Source organism: Austrofundulus limnaeus, unplaced genomic scaffold, assembly GCF_001266775.1.
Source record: "Austrofundulus limnaeus strain Quisiro unplaced genomic scaffold, Austrofundulus_limnaeus-1.0 Scaffold407, whole genome shotgun sequence".
Lineage (NCBI taxonomy): Eukaryota > Metazoa > Chordata > Actinopteri > Cyprinodontiformes > Rivulidae > Austrofundulus > Austrofundulus limnaeus.
Window position 1 is genome coordinate 246,181 of NW_013952809.1, and position 15,625 is coordinate 261,805.

A 15,625-nucleotide genomic window follows, 5' to 3' on the forward strand; every position below is an offset into this window, starting at 1 on the left:
CCAACAGAGGGTCCCTGAACACAACAGAGGCCCTTTGATGGAGGACTCCTGTCACAGCAGCTCCATACATGTGTAAGTATCTTCTCCACGAACAGGGTTGGTGTAAACTCTGGTCCCAGTGACCAATTAGGCCAGGCATTGACCGGCCTCGTGACCCCTGACCCCTGCTGGGCAGTCCTATCCGCAACCCTTTGGGGGCTCGGCTGGAGTCGACGTAGCGCCTTTTCTTCCGACGCTGCTAAACACGCAGCCGCGTTTCAGCCTCGCAGCTTCCACTCTCTGTCTCTGAGTGACCCTCCTCTGTTCCTCCTGCTGGCCTCTCATCCCGTCAGCTGGTCCACGTCCACCAGTCAGACCCCCGGACGGAGTCTTCTGCTCATCTCTGTCTCCTGTTTCTCACTTTAATTAATGAGTGTCATTTATGTCTCTGATTCGATAGCATTCAAATGATTGAGATCATTTACCTTCCATACATTTTTCATGTATCTCGTTCTGCAATTTTTATGCTATTTTAACAATTTCTCTATCAAAGTGTTCAGCTCCTTCAGGGCATTCAGCCTGTAGCTACTTATTGAGATATTTAGCATTTTCTGTCAGTATTTTCTCATTGAAAATGAATGGAGCTGACTTTAACATACATAAAACCCTTTAAAATGTTTATAAATCTTTACTGTACTTTTTATCTTATTTTCTATTTCTGTTTACTTTTTTAGCTTCCTTTGTGCTTCTGTTTTGTTGATTTTTTCCACCTTTTTTAGCTGTTGCGCTGACTAAATGTTTTGTGCTTCTTTAAGCTTCTTTCTGCTGACTTAACACATTTTATGCATTTTCTGTGTTTTTAGTTATTTTTAAGCTAATTTCAGCCAACTTGAGCTGTTGTCCAGCTAAATTCACCTTTTTTAGCTGTTATATCAACTGTCTGCTATTCGTCTGCTAATTTAAATTTTTGTGCTGCTTCTTTCTGCTAATTTAAACATTTTATGCATATTTTTACTAAGTTCAACTGTTTTCTGTGTTTTATTTTGTTTATTTAAGTTAACTTGAGCTTTTTTCAAACAAAACGAGCTTGTTCTGTTTCTTTCTGGTAACTTCGGCTATTTCAGCTGCTTTTTAAGCTATTTTTAAGCTAGTTTCAGCTTTTTTAGCTATTTCAAAACAAACTGAAAATACGTCATTTCTTGTTTTTTGCTCATTTAATATTTTCACTCTCATTTTCTTGTCTGTTAATTTCAACTTGTTTCATCTACTTTTAGCTTTTTATTTTTTGTTAATTTTGGCTACTTTTTTCTTTTCAGATTTTTTTTTTTACCTTTCTAAGGATATATTACTTTTGTTGACCTACTTTCATCAAATGTCAGCTGTTTAAATTGAACTAGCATTAGCAGTTTTGATATTAAACCTTTCAGCATCTTCAGAAGCTTTCAGCTAAAATCTCAGCATTAAGCTTTAGCTGCATTTTCTCAGGAAATGAAATTCTGCCTGGTTTGTTTATTTTAGAATTTGGCAAACGTGTTGATTTAAAAACAAACCTGATATTTTATGTTCTATAAAATCATAAATTGGTTGTTTTAATGTGAGTAGAGACTTCACGGTTGTTGTTTCAAACTCTAACAAATGTAAATCAGCCTCTCTGTGTTCCAGATTCCCTAAAAGAGTAGAAAAAAAACACAAAAGATGTCAGATCTTCAGCGGTGTCCTGGGTCTCGGAATTAAAGGTCCCTTTGAAAACCAAATGAAACGAATCAGTGGATTACAAGGCTTTCCTCAGCAGGACAACAAATCATGAGAGGGTTTCAGGATTTAAGCAAGCTCACGGGAAATATCGAGGTCCAGATCTCCTCTGAAGGAGCTTTAAATGAACGGGTTTCAAAGCACAGTGAGTTTCAGACGTGTATCCCATCATAATCAGGCTCTCAAATTGAAAATATATGCTTTTGATTAAAGCCAGAATAGTTCTTCCATATGTGTGGTCTTTTTTAAAAACTACAGACATAAAAAAAACAAACAAACTGAAAATCTGGAATAGTTTGCTTTTTTCTTTAGACATTCAGGTACAGAAATTAGGTGAACCTGAGCTCACCTGACCACAGTTTCCTCTTTATAATCCTTCAAAATGAAGCGAAGGCAAAAAAGATGCTTCAATTTGATTCTTTTTTGTCTTCCGATTGAAAAGGCACGAAAAAAGTTATCAGGTACTGTCCTGATGCATCTCAGTAATCCAGGTAAAAAATCAAAAAGAAAAAAATCGTATAGGTCTTCTGGACGGGTTCTTCTCTAATGAAACGTTTCGTCTCTCCTCCAAGAGACTTCTTCAGTCTGAGAGTTTCAGGCAAAATTCAGGCTTTTAAGCCCTGCCTCCATGTGACTGATACTCACATCACATGACTATCGTTGACACCTAATTAACACCTATTGTTAACAGGGGGTGGAGTGATACTGGCAATAGCCGCGCTGTAGGAGGGGGACAACTGAAAACGGAGGCCTCCACCTCTGTTTAATGATGGACGGTCTTTCTTCACAAAAATGGCTTCTTTTACTCCTCTCTCAAACCAACGTTCCTCTCTATCAAGAATGAGAACATCCTCATCTCTGAAAGAGTGACCGCTGGCCTGTAAATGAGTGAAAACTGCAGAGTTCTGGCCATTAGATGTAGCTCGTCTGTGTTGGGACATTCTTTTGAACAGTGGCTGCTTTGTTTCCCCGATGTATAACTGGTCGCAGTCCTCCTGGCACTTAGCAGCATATACAACATTGCTCTGTTTGTGCCGGGGCACCCAAAAGAATGTTCAAAAGAATGTCCCAACACAGACGAGCTACATCTAATGGCCAGAACTCTGCAGTTTTCACTCATTTACAGGCCAGAGGTCACTCTTTCAGAGATGAGGATGTTCTCATTCTTGATAGAGAGGAACGTTGGTTTGAGAGAGGAGTAAAAGAAGCCATTTTTGTGAAGAAAGACCGTCCATCATTAAACAGAGGTGGAGGCCTCCGTTTTCAGTTGTCCCACTCCTACAGCGCGGCTATTACCAGTATCACTCCACCCCCTGTTAACAATAGGTGTTAATTAGGTGTCAATGATAGCCATGTGATGTGAGTATCAGTCACATGGAGGCAGTGCTTAAAAGCCTGAATTTTGCCTGAAACTCTCAGACTGAAGAAGTCTCTTGGAGGAGAGACGAAACGTTTCATTAGAGAAGAACCCGTCCAGAAGACCTATACTATTTTTTTCTTTTTGGTTATCAGGTACTAATAAATAAAAGTTTAATTAATTCATCAAATTCACCATTTTAACTAGACTAAATATTTGAAAATCTATCCCTTTTCCTATATTTCAGAGCAGTTTAGTGGCTTTACTTCGACTTTTTGGTTTTAATTAGTGCTAAACATTTGTCTTATTTAGAAAATAATAAGTCAAAGCATTGAGGTGTATTTATTAGAAACGCTATTAGAGCGGCCATATTGTTCAGGGCGAGCACAAGCTGGTGAATTTTAATGTAACTACTGTATGTTAAGTTTAGGTCAGCACATTGATTATTTTGATTTGACAGAAATTTGTCATAATTTCAGGTAAAAACATGAGGCCAACATGTCTGTAAATAATGATGTTTCTAACAGAAACTAACCAATGAAAAACTAATATTTATAAGTAATTCTATGCTGAAATCTATCCCTGATAAACTGCTTACATGAACAGCCCACCCTCATCCAATATGGCGTCTCGCTCGTACCACAGAGGTCAAAGCGTGACTCCTCTAGTCAATAAACCTCACTGGGTCAAAGCATCATGTTCTGACGAACCTATCATGACTTCATGGTTTCTCTATTTACTTTAGTCTACCTCCACTGGGGGGTCGTCCCAAAAACCTCCACTGAGACCTGCTTTCAGAACACTTCGAGGGCTGCTGTCGCTTACACAAACGTCCAAAAAAAGTTACAACTTCGGTTAAAATCTCTAGCATGTAAACAGAGCTTAAACTGGGCCTCGTTCACAAACACAGAACTGTCCGTCTCTTTCTGAGGTGTCTGAATGCTTAAAACACAAATAAATCCATTGAAATTTATTGTAATCCTAATGAGCAACACAGTGATTTAAATGACTAAAAGAAACTTTAAAAATTTCTGCTGCATTTCGGCTGTTTGTGTAAGCGACACATTTGTATTTGTTGCAGCCTTTAAATCTTTTATCTAGAATCCAAATAAGACATTTGTCCGTCTTTCTTATTATTCCTATAGTAAACGCTGCAGACTCCGACCGGTAAAAAAAGAAACGTGAGCACGTGTGATCTTCAGAAATAAAAAAACAACATTTTACTTGAAATACCAATATATTCTCAGAAAGTATAAATAATGATTTAACAATTGATTTCAGTTTTATACAAAAATAATACAGGAGGAGGAGAGAAAGAATCACGTGGGGTCACATCGGAACAATACGAGCGCCGTCTGATCAGATCATCAGAGAACAGTCACACAGAAGAACTAATGACCTAATGTTGAACAGGAGGCTGGATCTGCACACTTTTACCCGCCCAACGGATGAACCCAGTTCAAGTTCAGGCGTTTTAAAGTGGGGTTCTGTTGAAAGGTTATGATTGGTTATTATCTTACCTGTTGTAGATAGCTCTCAGGTTAGAGAAAGTTTAATTTTCAATTACTGAAGCAGGAAGGCAAATAGGATCGCTGCCATTTTATGAAAACTCCTCTCCTAAACAATTAATTTTATAAACCTTATTATTTGTAACTGCTGATAACAGCAGAAGCAGCTAGCTGTAGCACTTCCCGATGATGGTTTTAAGGGCGGCAGTACACTTTGGTCTTGGGTTAGCCGTTAGCTCGTCAATCTGGGCTACAACTTATTGCTGTTACTCAAAACTGCGTGTCAAACTGAAGGCTCACAGGCCAAATCTGGCCTTCTTCAACATTTTAACCGGGCTTATAGTTGATCATTTCAATGTGAAGTATTTCTCTTTTTTATCTCTGTATTTAGAGCATTCTTCTAATGATAGTCGACTTTTGAGAAAATTAACTGAATTTTTCAGGAATCTTTGTCTGATTTTGGTGAGGAAAGAGCAACAGAGTCAACTTTGATTATCTTTTCATGTGTTCTTTTTTATTTTAAAGTCAAATAATTAGATTTTTGTGATTTTTTTAACCTGATTTTACTGGATTGTAATGAAATATATCTTTAAAGTACAATAAATGAAAAAGTTGCTGGTAGACTGTAAGGCATAGGAAATGAACACTAATGACGAGTCTTTCTAAATTTAATCTTTTTTCTTTATCAGTTAGGTTTTGCATGTTCTATATGTTACACTAAACATAATTTGTAAAAGATCATTTATATTTCTATAAGAATAATCTCCTATGTAAATATTGACAGGAATGGGCCTTGGACCAGGTTTTAACTTTTGGCCCCCTCATGTAACAGAGTTTGACACCCCTGATCCAAACGCAAAAGTTATCTGGAACAGGTAAGATATTAGCTGTTCATTGTAACCTTTTAGCATGACCCCAAGTCAAAAGTTTGCTTCGCTTTGGCGACCGGAAAGAAAACAACAACAAAGTGAGCAAGTAATGATTGGTGTTGAATTTGGCCTTGAGATGGTCAGATTCTGAATCATGCTGGTTGACTGAAGGGGGGGGGGGGGGGTCACAGCGGCTGTCTGAACACACCTTAATACTGTCACCGTGGGCGTATGTAGACCAAATCAGTGTCTCTGGAATCCTGCACGATTAAACACACAACGCTGTCCTCTTTCATGCCTGTTTGGCTTCTGAATACTTGTCAATATTTTCATTCTCCAGAGAGGGGGTCGAGGGGCCGTGATTCACGTTGGGGAGTTATTAACAACATTTGTCCTTTTCCACAATGTGGCAAGAAGTGGGAGAGATAAAAGCAGGGCGAGGCCCATTCCTGAAATTCACCTGAACCTGTGTGCAAACAACCGTCATCCCAGGTTTCCACGGAGGAGGGAAAAGTGTGAGTCAGTCCTGCGCTCTGAACCACGGCCCTACGCAGCTGTCACTCATAGTTCACCCTGCCTGTGTGTCGTTTTACAGCGTTTACAGCCCGCAGGAGCTGACATAGTGCATATTCGTTTCCAGCCTCGAGTGTGTGGAGTTTTGTGCAGAATCCAGTGATGCAAAGCACGGATTGCATAGTCCTGCTCGCGATTGTCCAAGTCTTTTTCAATCACAAACAACAGCATTTTGCAGTAAACCGAGTATGAAAATACAACATGGAAGACTGGTTTAAAGTAATGCACGTAAGATCAAAGAAAAGCTGATTGTCGCTCCTCCAGGACGCCGTCTCTGTCAGTGTCTTCATATTTCCGCCTTAAATCACAGTTCGAGTCGCCCCGGAGCCGCTCATTCACTTCATCCCGCCGCCTCTTTTGTTCTTTTTGTCGTGTGAAGCTCAACACTGTTTTTCAAGTGTTTTAAACCTCGTTGATCGTTTTTTTTTCTTCGTGCCGCCGACTTTTTTTATTTTTCTCCCCTCTCCTCTTCTGTCCCGCGTTTTCTGGCCTCCGCCGCACTTTCTGCGTCGCTGCTCCTTCGTTTGTCGACCGTTCGGGTCGTCCGCAGCTCGTGCACGGAGGTGGGGGGTGGGGGTGGGGGTTTGCGGGTCATTAGGGGTCGTTGTGGTTACGGCGGCGTAGAGGGTGGAAAAATGTGCTCAGGTTGCCGGGCAGCGAGGAAGTCGGGTGGACGCTCTCACCAAGCTTGAAGAGGACACTGAAAAAGACAACAGAGAGAAGAAACATTTAAAATAAAAACAGTCTGTTTCATTAACAGTTAATATTTTCTTTATTCAGCTCGTATTGAGCTGTTAAATGGGTTCAAATGTCCACTTGATGGCAGCAAAAATAAATTACAAACAAAGCGATGAATTATATATTAATATTAGTTAAAATATTACAGTCTGGAGACGACAGTTTGAGGGTTAAAGCACAGCAAAGTCACTCAGAAAGAGTTTTTGCCCTTTTTAGGACTTTCCTAACAACTCTTTACATTTCTAATTCATAAACAATTTTTATAACATTTATCACTAATTTGTCCGGTTTAGGGAGAAAATCATAATTTAAGTTATTAAAACTACATTTTACAACTCATTTGTCAGAATATTTTCCTCTACTCTGAGTTGAAACAGATCAATAAACTTATTTGAGAATATCTGGCCACTAATTTAAGTCTACAATATAGTTTCTCTACAAAAAGTCTCTTGAATTAACCTGTAAAAGAGTAAAATGATGCGGATGAGTGTTTGAATGTGCCACCAAAGGGTCATAAGATTTATAAAGTTTGTGATTTAACTAGTTTCTTTTTTTAGGAGATTACAATGTTATTTATGTCAATGGTTCAGAAACGTTTGAGCTTCTGACCCACAAAATACAGTACCAGCAGCAACGACCCGGAATCCTAAACAAAATGTCTAAAAAGCTAAAAAAACAAGCAGAATGAGTTTGGATCCATTCATGACTGAGACTTTTAAAGTCATAGTAAAGATGTGCCGTTAGAGTGTATTTATTTTTATTTTTACACGATTAAAAGGAAACTCCTCCTTTTATGAATGATGTTTAAACTTTTTCTTGCTTTTATTTTAAAGCACTATGTGTGTGTGTGCTTTTATTTTGAAGCATTTGTGTGTGCTTTTATTTTGAAACACTTTGTGATTTTATATCTATGAGAAGTGCTATATAAATAAACTTTACTCACTTAGGCACAGTCTAAAGATTAAAACTAAAATCTTTGGATGATAAAGCTCTTAAACATCCAGTAGTAAGGTGTTTTTTGTTTTTTTAAATGACTCCATCGGGCTCACTCGTGTCTGAACGTTCAGCTTTTCTGCTCGACAGGTAAAAGCCGCTTCAGTTTTCATGGCAACCAAACGGCAGCGTTCAGCTCGTTAAACACCGCGCGTGAGAATCATCACGCTGCTCACCTTCAGCTTTGTGATTCTTGCAAAGCGACGCTTTAATTCGTGAGCAAGCTCAACGTTCTGGATCATTTCTGCTGTTTTAGTTGAGCTTACCTGCTAAAAACAACCAGCTGCTGTGGCTGAAACTTACTGAAATCCACGAAGCAGCTGAATATACTTATGATTTCATGGATTTAGTCATTTCACAGTAAAACCGTTGACTAATACTCCTTGATATTTCTCTTCCCAGGTAAAAACAGAAACTTCTGTCTTCCACTCTTGGTGCGTCACACCTGACCAAACACCGTCTTTTTCTCCCGCCTCTGAAAACCTCATTTCCACTCTCTTCTTCGTGGACGTTTTTCTGGTGGTGTGGGTTTATTTTTCAGCTGCCTCGCTGCGTGGAGACAGCTGACCCCGGAGTGACCCGGCGGCCGACAAACAGCCTCACCTGATAACGCTGAGCTGAGTCATTAGACGCGGCGGTCTGAGCAGAGGTGAGCAGCAAACAGACGCAGGTATAATGGAGGGCTCTTAGTAAACAGCCCGTGTTGTAAAGCCTGAGCAGGTTGCTTGTATCATGAAGGCTGCCCCCTCTTTTAAATGATAAGGAAAAAATGGTAGATTTTCAGACAAAAAATAAAAAATAAATAAAGGATTTTGTGTAAAAACAGGACTTTGTGTTTGGTTTATGTTGTTTTTCAGGCTAAAACTTTACCCCAAAATACATTTAGATAATACAATATATTTGAGTTTAAATTGTATCATAAAAACTTAAAACACTCCTTTTTTTCCTATCTTGAGGCTCTTTTTGTAAAAGAAAACAAAAATATGTAGTAAAATGAAGAAAAAAAATTATTTTTGAATTTAATATATTAATATCTTATATTTAGGACAAGAAAATTCATTAAGTCCACCTGAAATCTCAAATATGTTTTATTAATGGCAATTTATATCAGCCAAACAGCTGTCCTACAACACAATTTTAACAATGAGATTACTAGATTTAGGTTTCTGGGGCTTGTTTTTGTTCAATTTGAGCAAAGTTTTTTTTTACTTCTTCCAATTCCTTTTCAAATATGTTAATTTAATTAATTTGGTATCACTTTTTTTTAATCATTTTTTGTTTTGTACACGTTTGAAATAAAGGCAAACTAATAAAAAATGAAATTGGGGCCTGTTTATTTTTCTTACTATGATTATGTGTAGGTGATAAAAAAAACATTAAATTTTTATGTAAAAGCAAAAATTTGAAATTTTTTCAAGCTATTTCGGCGACTAAACTAAATTACTTCCTATATTTATTCATGTATAATACTAGAAATTTAATCCTAAAAATCATCCATAAAATGGGAGGGTAGTATTATACACGGGTTATTGATAATTAGATTTTAATGCTTTTTAAGCTCAAAAATGATCGTATTATACATGCATAAAGACGGTATTTATTGTTGAAGTTTCTGCATGAATTTTACTGTTTTACCTCATTTATGTTCTTCCACCAGGTGCTGCTTCATTTCTAAGCATATGGTAGATTTTGATTGTTCTTAATTAGATTTTTTTTTCAGATCCGAGGAGCCGTCGGTGAGGCGGTGCTGCGCCTCAGCGTGGGAAATTGAGCGTGTGAAAGCACCGTGGACAACTTTTCAGGCTAGAGCGATCACGGAGAGGAGGGAGAAGTAGGAAAGAGGAAGAGCTGTAATTACTAAAAGAAAAAAAAAAACAAAAAACAAGAACTTCCACCTTCCGGCCGACTCGTCTCATCTGCAGCCTCACTGTAGCATGAAGGAAAGTAGCAGAAACTGGCTGGAAACTTTGATTAACAGGTCTCATTTCCTGATCGCAGAGGTGACTCTCACCAGGAAGATGAAAGTGAAAAGAGGGAGCGTTAATCAGGAGGCGTTCGGGTCCAGGGAACCCGTGATTGATTGGACAGCCGTTTCAGGGGAAATAGGAGTTGTGAGGAGTGTCCTAACCGAACACCCATCTCATCCGTTCGCCTCGGCGTGTTCAACGAGAAGTCGCAGGATTTTGAGCGTGCAACCGATTGGTTTCTGTGAGGGATTTTCACTGGCTGAAGCTGTGAGACAGAGCTAATGAAGTCGTATTTACCAAGGAGAAACCCCCAACTTGCACCACCTTGTTTACAGGAGCGTCCTAACGTAACAGAGAAAGCAGACGATCACAACACACACTCTCCGTGCTGCTTCTTAGGGAACAATCGAGCTAATTATAACATCTACGGCAGCGGGAGGAGAAAGAAAAAAAGAGTCCAGAGCTTGTGAGACGCGTCGTGGCGTTTGGGTGGAAACTCACCGTCTTGTTGGAGGACATGGAGCTGAGAGTGCTGATGCTGTTGGTGTCTGTGACCACCATGGCTGGAGGGAAGCGTGACGGGTGGGAATATTGAGGGGGCTCCTGTTTGTGAGAATACACTGCAAAGAAAAGACAGGAAACAGTCATTTGAAGTCATTAAAATAAAGCTTTGAGTACTTTTTTTCCCATGTTGTATTTAATGCTTTAAAATCTGCCTTGAAAAAGCAAAACTTTTGTGGGATCTGCTGGTGCTCAGGGTTGAGGCGCACGCCTTGGACCAGTCATCCTCTCACTCTCATGTAAGGCTGTAAAAAATACTGATACACTGAAATATCGCAATATTTCATTTCTTGATACTTATTGCTTCTCAAAAGCAATCAATAGATTTTTAATTAAGGGTCTGATCACATGGTGGGCTCGTTTTACTGAGTTTTGGTTTTAAATGGAATCTTTTGGAGAGAAAAAATAGCAACATATCACCTTGCTTACAGTATCGCAACATGTCATATCGTGACCAATATGTATCATATCACCAAATTCTACTGTCACCAGTTAACCTGACAGGTATGTTTTTGGTCTATGGAAGGAAATTGGAATATGGGAGAAACCCAACTGGTGAATTGGGAGAACATGGGAGATACTTTCAGCCAGGGGTTAGAACTTGTAACCTTCAAACCTCCTCCACCTTTCCACCCTTTTAAAAGACTTGTGTGTTTTAAATTATAAGTTATAAAAATGAAACTTCTACAGCCTTATTACAAAAACAGAGACAGTGTAGGAATCGAACTAATTTTTCTTGAAGGAACGTCACCTAAAAGTCGGCTCAGTTTGTACCCATCATGGCAGCTGACCTCCTATTTATGATTTAACCTGCAGCAGGATCCTTTTTTATGATGGCAGTTAGATTTGCACCAGTTTTTCAATAATTATTATTGATCATCAGTGCTGGACATTTGCCTCAGATGTTTTCTGTCATTGGGGAGCTCCAGGTTCAGGTGTATGAACACAGCTCTAAGGCTCTTCAGAGCGTTACGCACATGGCGACTTTAAGGCTGTTTCGAGAGAAAAGTTGTTGCACAATCTGTAAAACTCTGGAGACGTTTAGGGATTTTCACGATGAATGCTGCTCACCAGTCACAGCTCGACGCCACTGTCACGTGTTGAGGATGACTCTCAGCTATTAAAACACCAGATTTTAGCTCAGTATTTGTAAAACTGTAAAATCTGGATCCACATGTTGATCAGGTGTAGATGCACATGCAATGATTATTATTGAATAGGCCTGTCACGATAACAAATTTTGCTGGGCGATTAATTGTCTCAAAATTTATTGCGATAAGCGATAATACTGCCTGGTGACCATTTTACAACTAATAATTATAAAAGCATAATATGTAAGTGTAATAAATCAATAAACTTTAATTTTTAAAAGAATGTTTAACAAAGTGGACTCTCAGTCTCTAACAAAAAATGCACTTGAATTAAAAAAACAAAGAACAACAAAATGTAAATTAAACACCACACACAACTAAGACAGTAAATAAACAATATTAAAGAGCAGCATCTCTTTAGAGATGAAGCAAACTACACAGCGTGGTGAGGACCCACTGTTTCTTATGGGGACATAAGCCCAGTTCAAATCCTATGTAAAGTGTAGGCTAGGTTTAGGGTCGAATGGTAATAGAAAATACTGGTAAATGAATGAAAGTCAATGCAAAGTCCCCATGAGGATAAAAGAACAAACGTGTCTATGTGTGTGAGGAGGGGACAGTCAGTGAGGAGACAGTCAGAGCGCTGCGGGGGAGGAAATCAGACGGTTCAGAGTTTTCCTCATGAGTTGCTGGGACAACTACAGGTTTTTTGGGGTGTTTTGTTAAAACACAGATGGTGCGTTTAAGTTTCCTGTTATTTTTGGGAGCTACAGGTAAAGTCTTGACAAGTTTGTTGCGGGTCTGGGGGAGTTTCAGCCCCCACCCCTTCTCCTCCTCCTCTCTCTCTCTCTGTGTCTGCCCGCAGCGAAATTCAGGCTCTGCAATTACTCCGACACTGCAGCAGCCGCGTTCTGCTTTGAAACGTTTCTTTAGTTTGTTATTGCCACGAGCTCTCACGCTAAAGCGAGAGTTCACTCCTCCCACACTAAGAAAACAGGAGGGGAGGAGTCAGCTGAGCTCCTGTATAGCAGAGCACAGAGAGGGAGAGAGACGAAGTAAACAAACAAGCAGGAAAATGAAACTTATCGTCCTCATTTTTTTTACCGACCTCAAAATAACTTATCGTGCAATAAATTGATTTATTGACTATCGCGACAGGCCTATTAATGAATATAAAATATATACAGGATGTATTAAAACTGTTAGATCAAAGTCAAGGCCCGTGGACCAAATGTGGCCAGTCACAACATTTTATAACTTCAAAGATGTATTAATTTCTTAAAATAAGTTTCTTTAAAGTCCATATCCAGTAGTAAAGCCAGCATTAACAATAAACTACATCTCTCATGATGCATGTTGATTATTTTACCTGTGAAATGATGACATCCAAACACTAGGTGGAGGTACACAGGGTTCTTAACTAGCCAGCTACTTTTGCTGCAGCTCAGTTGTACTGGGAAGTGGGAATTTCCCATTTACAAGTCTTAAATTTAAACTGGAACCAGTTGGAACTCCCTGTCAGGAAGTGGGAGAGTTCAGAAAAATGGCGGCTAACTTTACACAGCTTAACAGTGAGTAAAACTCTTTTCTTTTTACTATTAATAGTAGTTCTGTATTATTTATTTCACCTTTAGTCGTGGTACTTTTCAGTATTTATAACGTGTTAAAACACTGTTTCTATGCAGGAAAAAGCATGTAGAGCTCCGTTATTGTTCGTTAGCGGTGCTCAGCTGTGGCGATGAGACGAGGAACATGACGTTTCGTGTTTAGCTGAAGTTAATTACCTTTGAGGGCCACCATATTGCTCATGAGACCCCCTGTGTTAGGTCTCTATCTTGAGGACAAACTACTAATATAGTTTAGCCTAATTAACACAAGTCATCAGGGTAAAATATTTCCACTAAACACGGCAGGACATAACGAGGTGTTGGAGTTACTGACTGTGTGAGTGAGTGACCGCGGCCATGAACGGCTGCTGGCTCATGTGGCTGGGCGACTGATGCATCAGGCTGGACTGGTGGGGGCTGTGGAGCTGCTGGGTGAACTGCACCGGCTGGAGCGCCGCGAGGCTGCCCGCCACGCTGTTGATGACCGGCACCGTCTGAGACTGTGACGTGTTTAAACCTGACAAGACACAAGTGATGCACCTGTTAGTCGGCGCAGAATAATAAAAAAATAAAATAAAATAAAAGGTCAGGACTCACTCTGTGCTATGGCCATGACTCCAGACAGGGGCATGATGAGGTTCTGTTGGTGGCCGTGATGGGAACTGTGGATGTTTGTCAACGTGCTGACTGGGGGAAGTCCTCCACCTGAACCTGAAATCTGAAGAGAAAAGAGGGAAATGAAATTACGTTGCCTTTTTTTATTGCACTTTTATTTGCTTTTAGCTGAATACAGCACTAAGCCTGAGTACCTCCTATGTAAATTCATGTTCAAAGTGAAACAGATGTAGCCTGCTAAACAAACAGAAGGCAGGCTATTGACTTAGTTCAGATTCTTTTGTGCGATGCTGCACTCGTACCACAAAAGAAGAAAAATGGGAAGAAATAGAAACACAAGCAAGGTGATGCAAAGTACGTTCCTGCAGAAAATGATTAAAAATAACGTAAGTGCGTTTACAGTAACATCTGTCTGAATCCTCCCCTTGGTGGGATGGAGCTTATTTGAATACTTCCTGACCACCTGCAGACAAATAAAACCCTGATATCTGACCTGCGCAGCCCACTCACCACCCTCAGTTCACACCTTATCGCACCAAAAAGATGGAAGTGCTCTGACAGGGAAGTTAGAACAGTCAACGAATTAATCCTTTACAAACTTATTCCTTTGCTTTTATTTGACAGGGAAAAGCAAAAGCTCTGAAATTTTAATTCTGTTTTTATAAAAGTGTCCTGAATAAGCATCAAAGTACAAAAAACATATCCAAAAATGTTGTTTTTCCTTTTGAACGAAAGCTAATTAAAACCAAAAGGAGTCAGACTTAAAACACAGCAACCATAACAGTTAATAAAAGTACTCATCACTATTAATCCTAAACATTTATACCCAGATGTTTGCATATTTAGAATAATTAAAACTTGTTTAGATTCCCTCAGTGAAAACAAACAGCTCCTGCCCTGACCAACAACATGCACTGAACAATCTTTAAAGGATCGCTGCAGCTCAAAATAACCAAGTGTCTCAAAACGTGGAGGCAACTCATCATCACAGTATCGTCAGCATAAAATATGAGCATTTTCAAACTTCTCGATTAACACTTTTCATCTACAGAATAAAATATGCTTTTCTTGAAAGAAGTTCATGAACTTCAGATGCTGCTCATCACAAACGCTTGAATCAAGGTCCTGCATGATCTGTTAGCGCTTAGAGCACGTGCTGGGGGTTGTTCAAAACAGATGATTAGCTGCAATGTGTCATCTTGAATCAAATTAAGAGTTATTTTTTTGTAGATTTCTTTCTGAGTTTTATAAATATTTGTTCAACAGAAAAGGAGATTGTAGAGGTGATGTTCATCGAACAGTAAGCTGGTCAGTTTGAAGGAAAATAAATTTGGTAAATACACGTCGTAGGTGAGATATTTAAAATTAAAAGAACACGGTCATTAGGACTGGTTAAAAAAATCGATTTAATCGATCTTGGATCGATTTTATTTAATGTAAACAACTGTATGTAAACATCTGACTGAAACTGTTCTCCACAGCATGTTTAAATACCTTAAAGATGACATTCTAACAAAACTGTTTAGTTTGTTACCAATATTACTATTTATAAACTTTTAGAAATGTCTTAATGAAATCCACAGAGATGAAATTTTGTAGTTGTATTATTTGTTTTAATAAGGTATAAGTAATAAGTTTTAATAAGTTATATTGAACATAACAGAAGCTAACAAAAACATTACAAATATACAAGTTTCATACGCTCAAAAGGAGTGGGCAGAAGTATACTTATACTAGCCCACCTCTTCTCCTGCAGCCTTATTCCATAACTTATTATTTATCAAGAAAATTATTCATTTCTTAAAAATGAATGCCTCCAACAACACTGTCACCTGCAATTCCTTTTTAATTTAAAACCTTTTAAACTTTTGACAGTTTTCCTTCAAGATTAAACTGTTTAATTTAAAAGTTTGTCCTTAAAACCTGTTGTTTATGATAAAGAGAAAAAATGGTGATATTGGGCCTCATGCAAGAACCGTTCGTACGCACAGATTTGTTCTTAAGTTGTGCGTACG

General features: G+C 38.9%; 1 protein-coding gene across 1 annotated transcript in view; it reads right to left on the minus strand.

Moving 5' to 3' along the window:
- Nucleotides 1–4,280: 4,280 nt before the first annotated feature.
- Nucleotides 4,281–15,625, minus strand: part of hnf1ba (HNF1 homeobox Ba) — a 24,469-nt gene continuing 13,124 nt past the window's right edge. Inside the window, exons 6-9 of the mRNA XM_014024101.1 lie at nucleotides 13,593–13,713; nucleotides 13,330–13,512; nucleotides 10,238–10,356; nucleotides 4,281–6,738 (exon numbers count right to left, since the gene is read on the minus strand). Coding sequence (XP_013879555.1) covers nucleotides 6,718–6,738; nucleotides 10,238–10,356; nucleotides 13,330–13,512; nucleotides 13,593–13,713 — 444 coding nt within the window. The 3' untranslated portion in view covers nucleotides 4,281–6,717. The remainder of the gene's footprint in view (nucleotides 6,739–10,237; nucleotides 10,357–13,329; nucleotides 13,513–13,592; nucleotides 13,714–15,625) is intronic.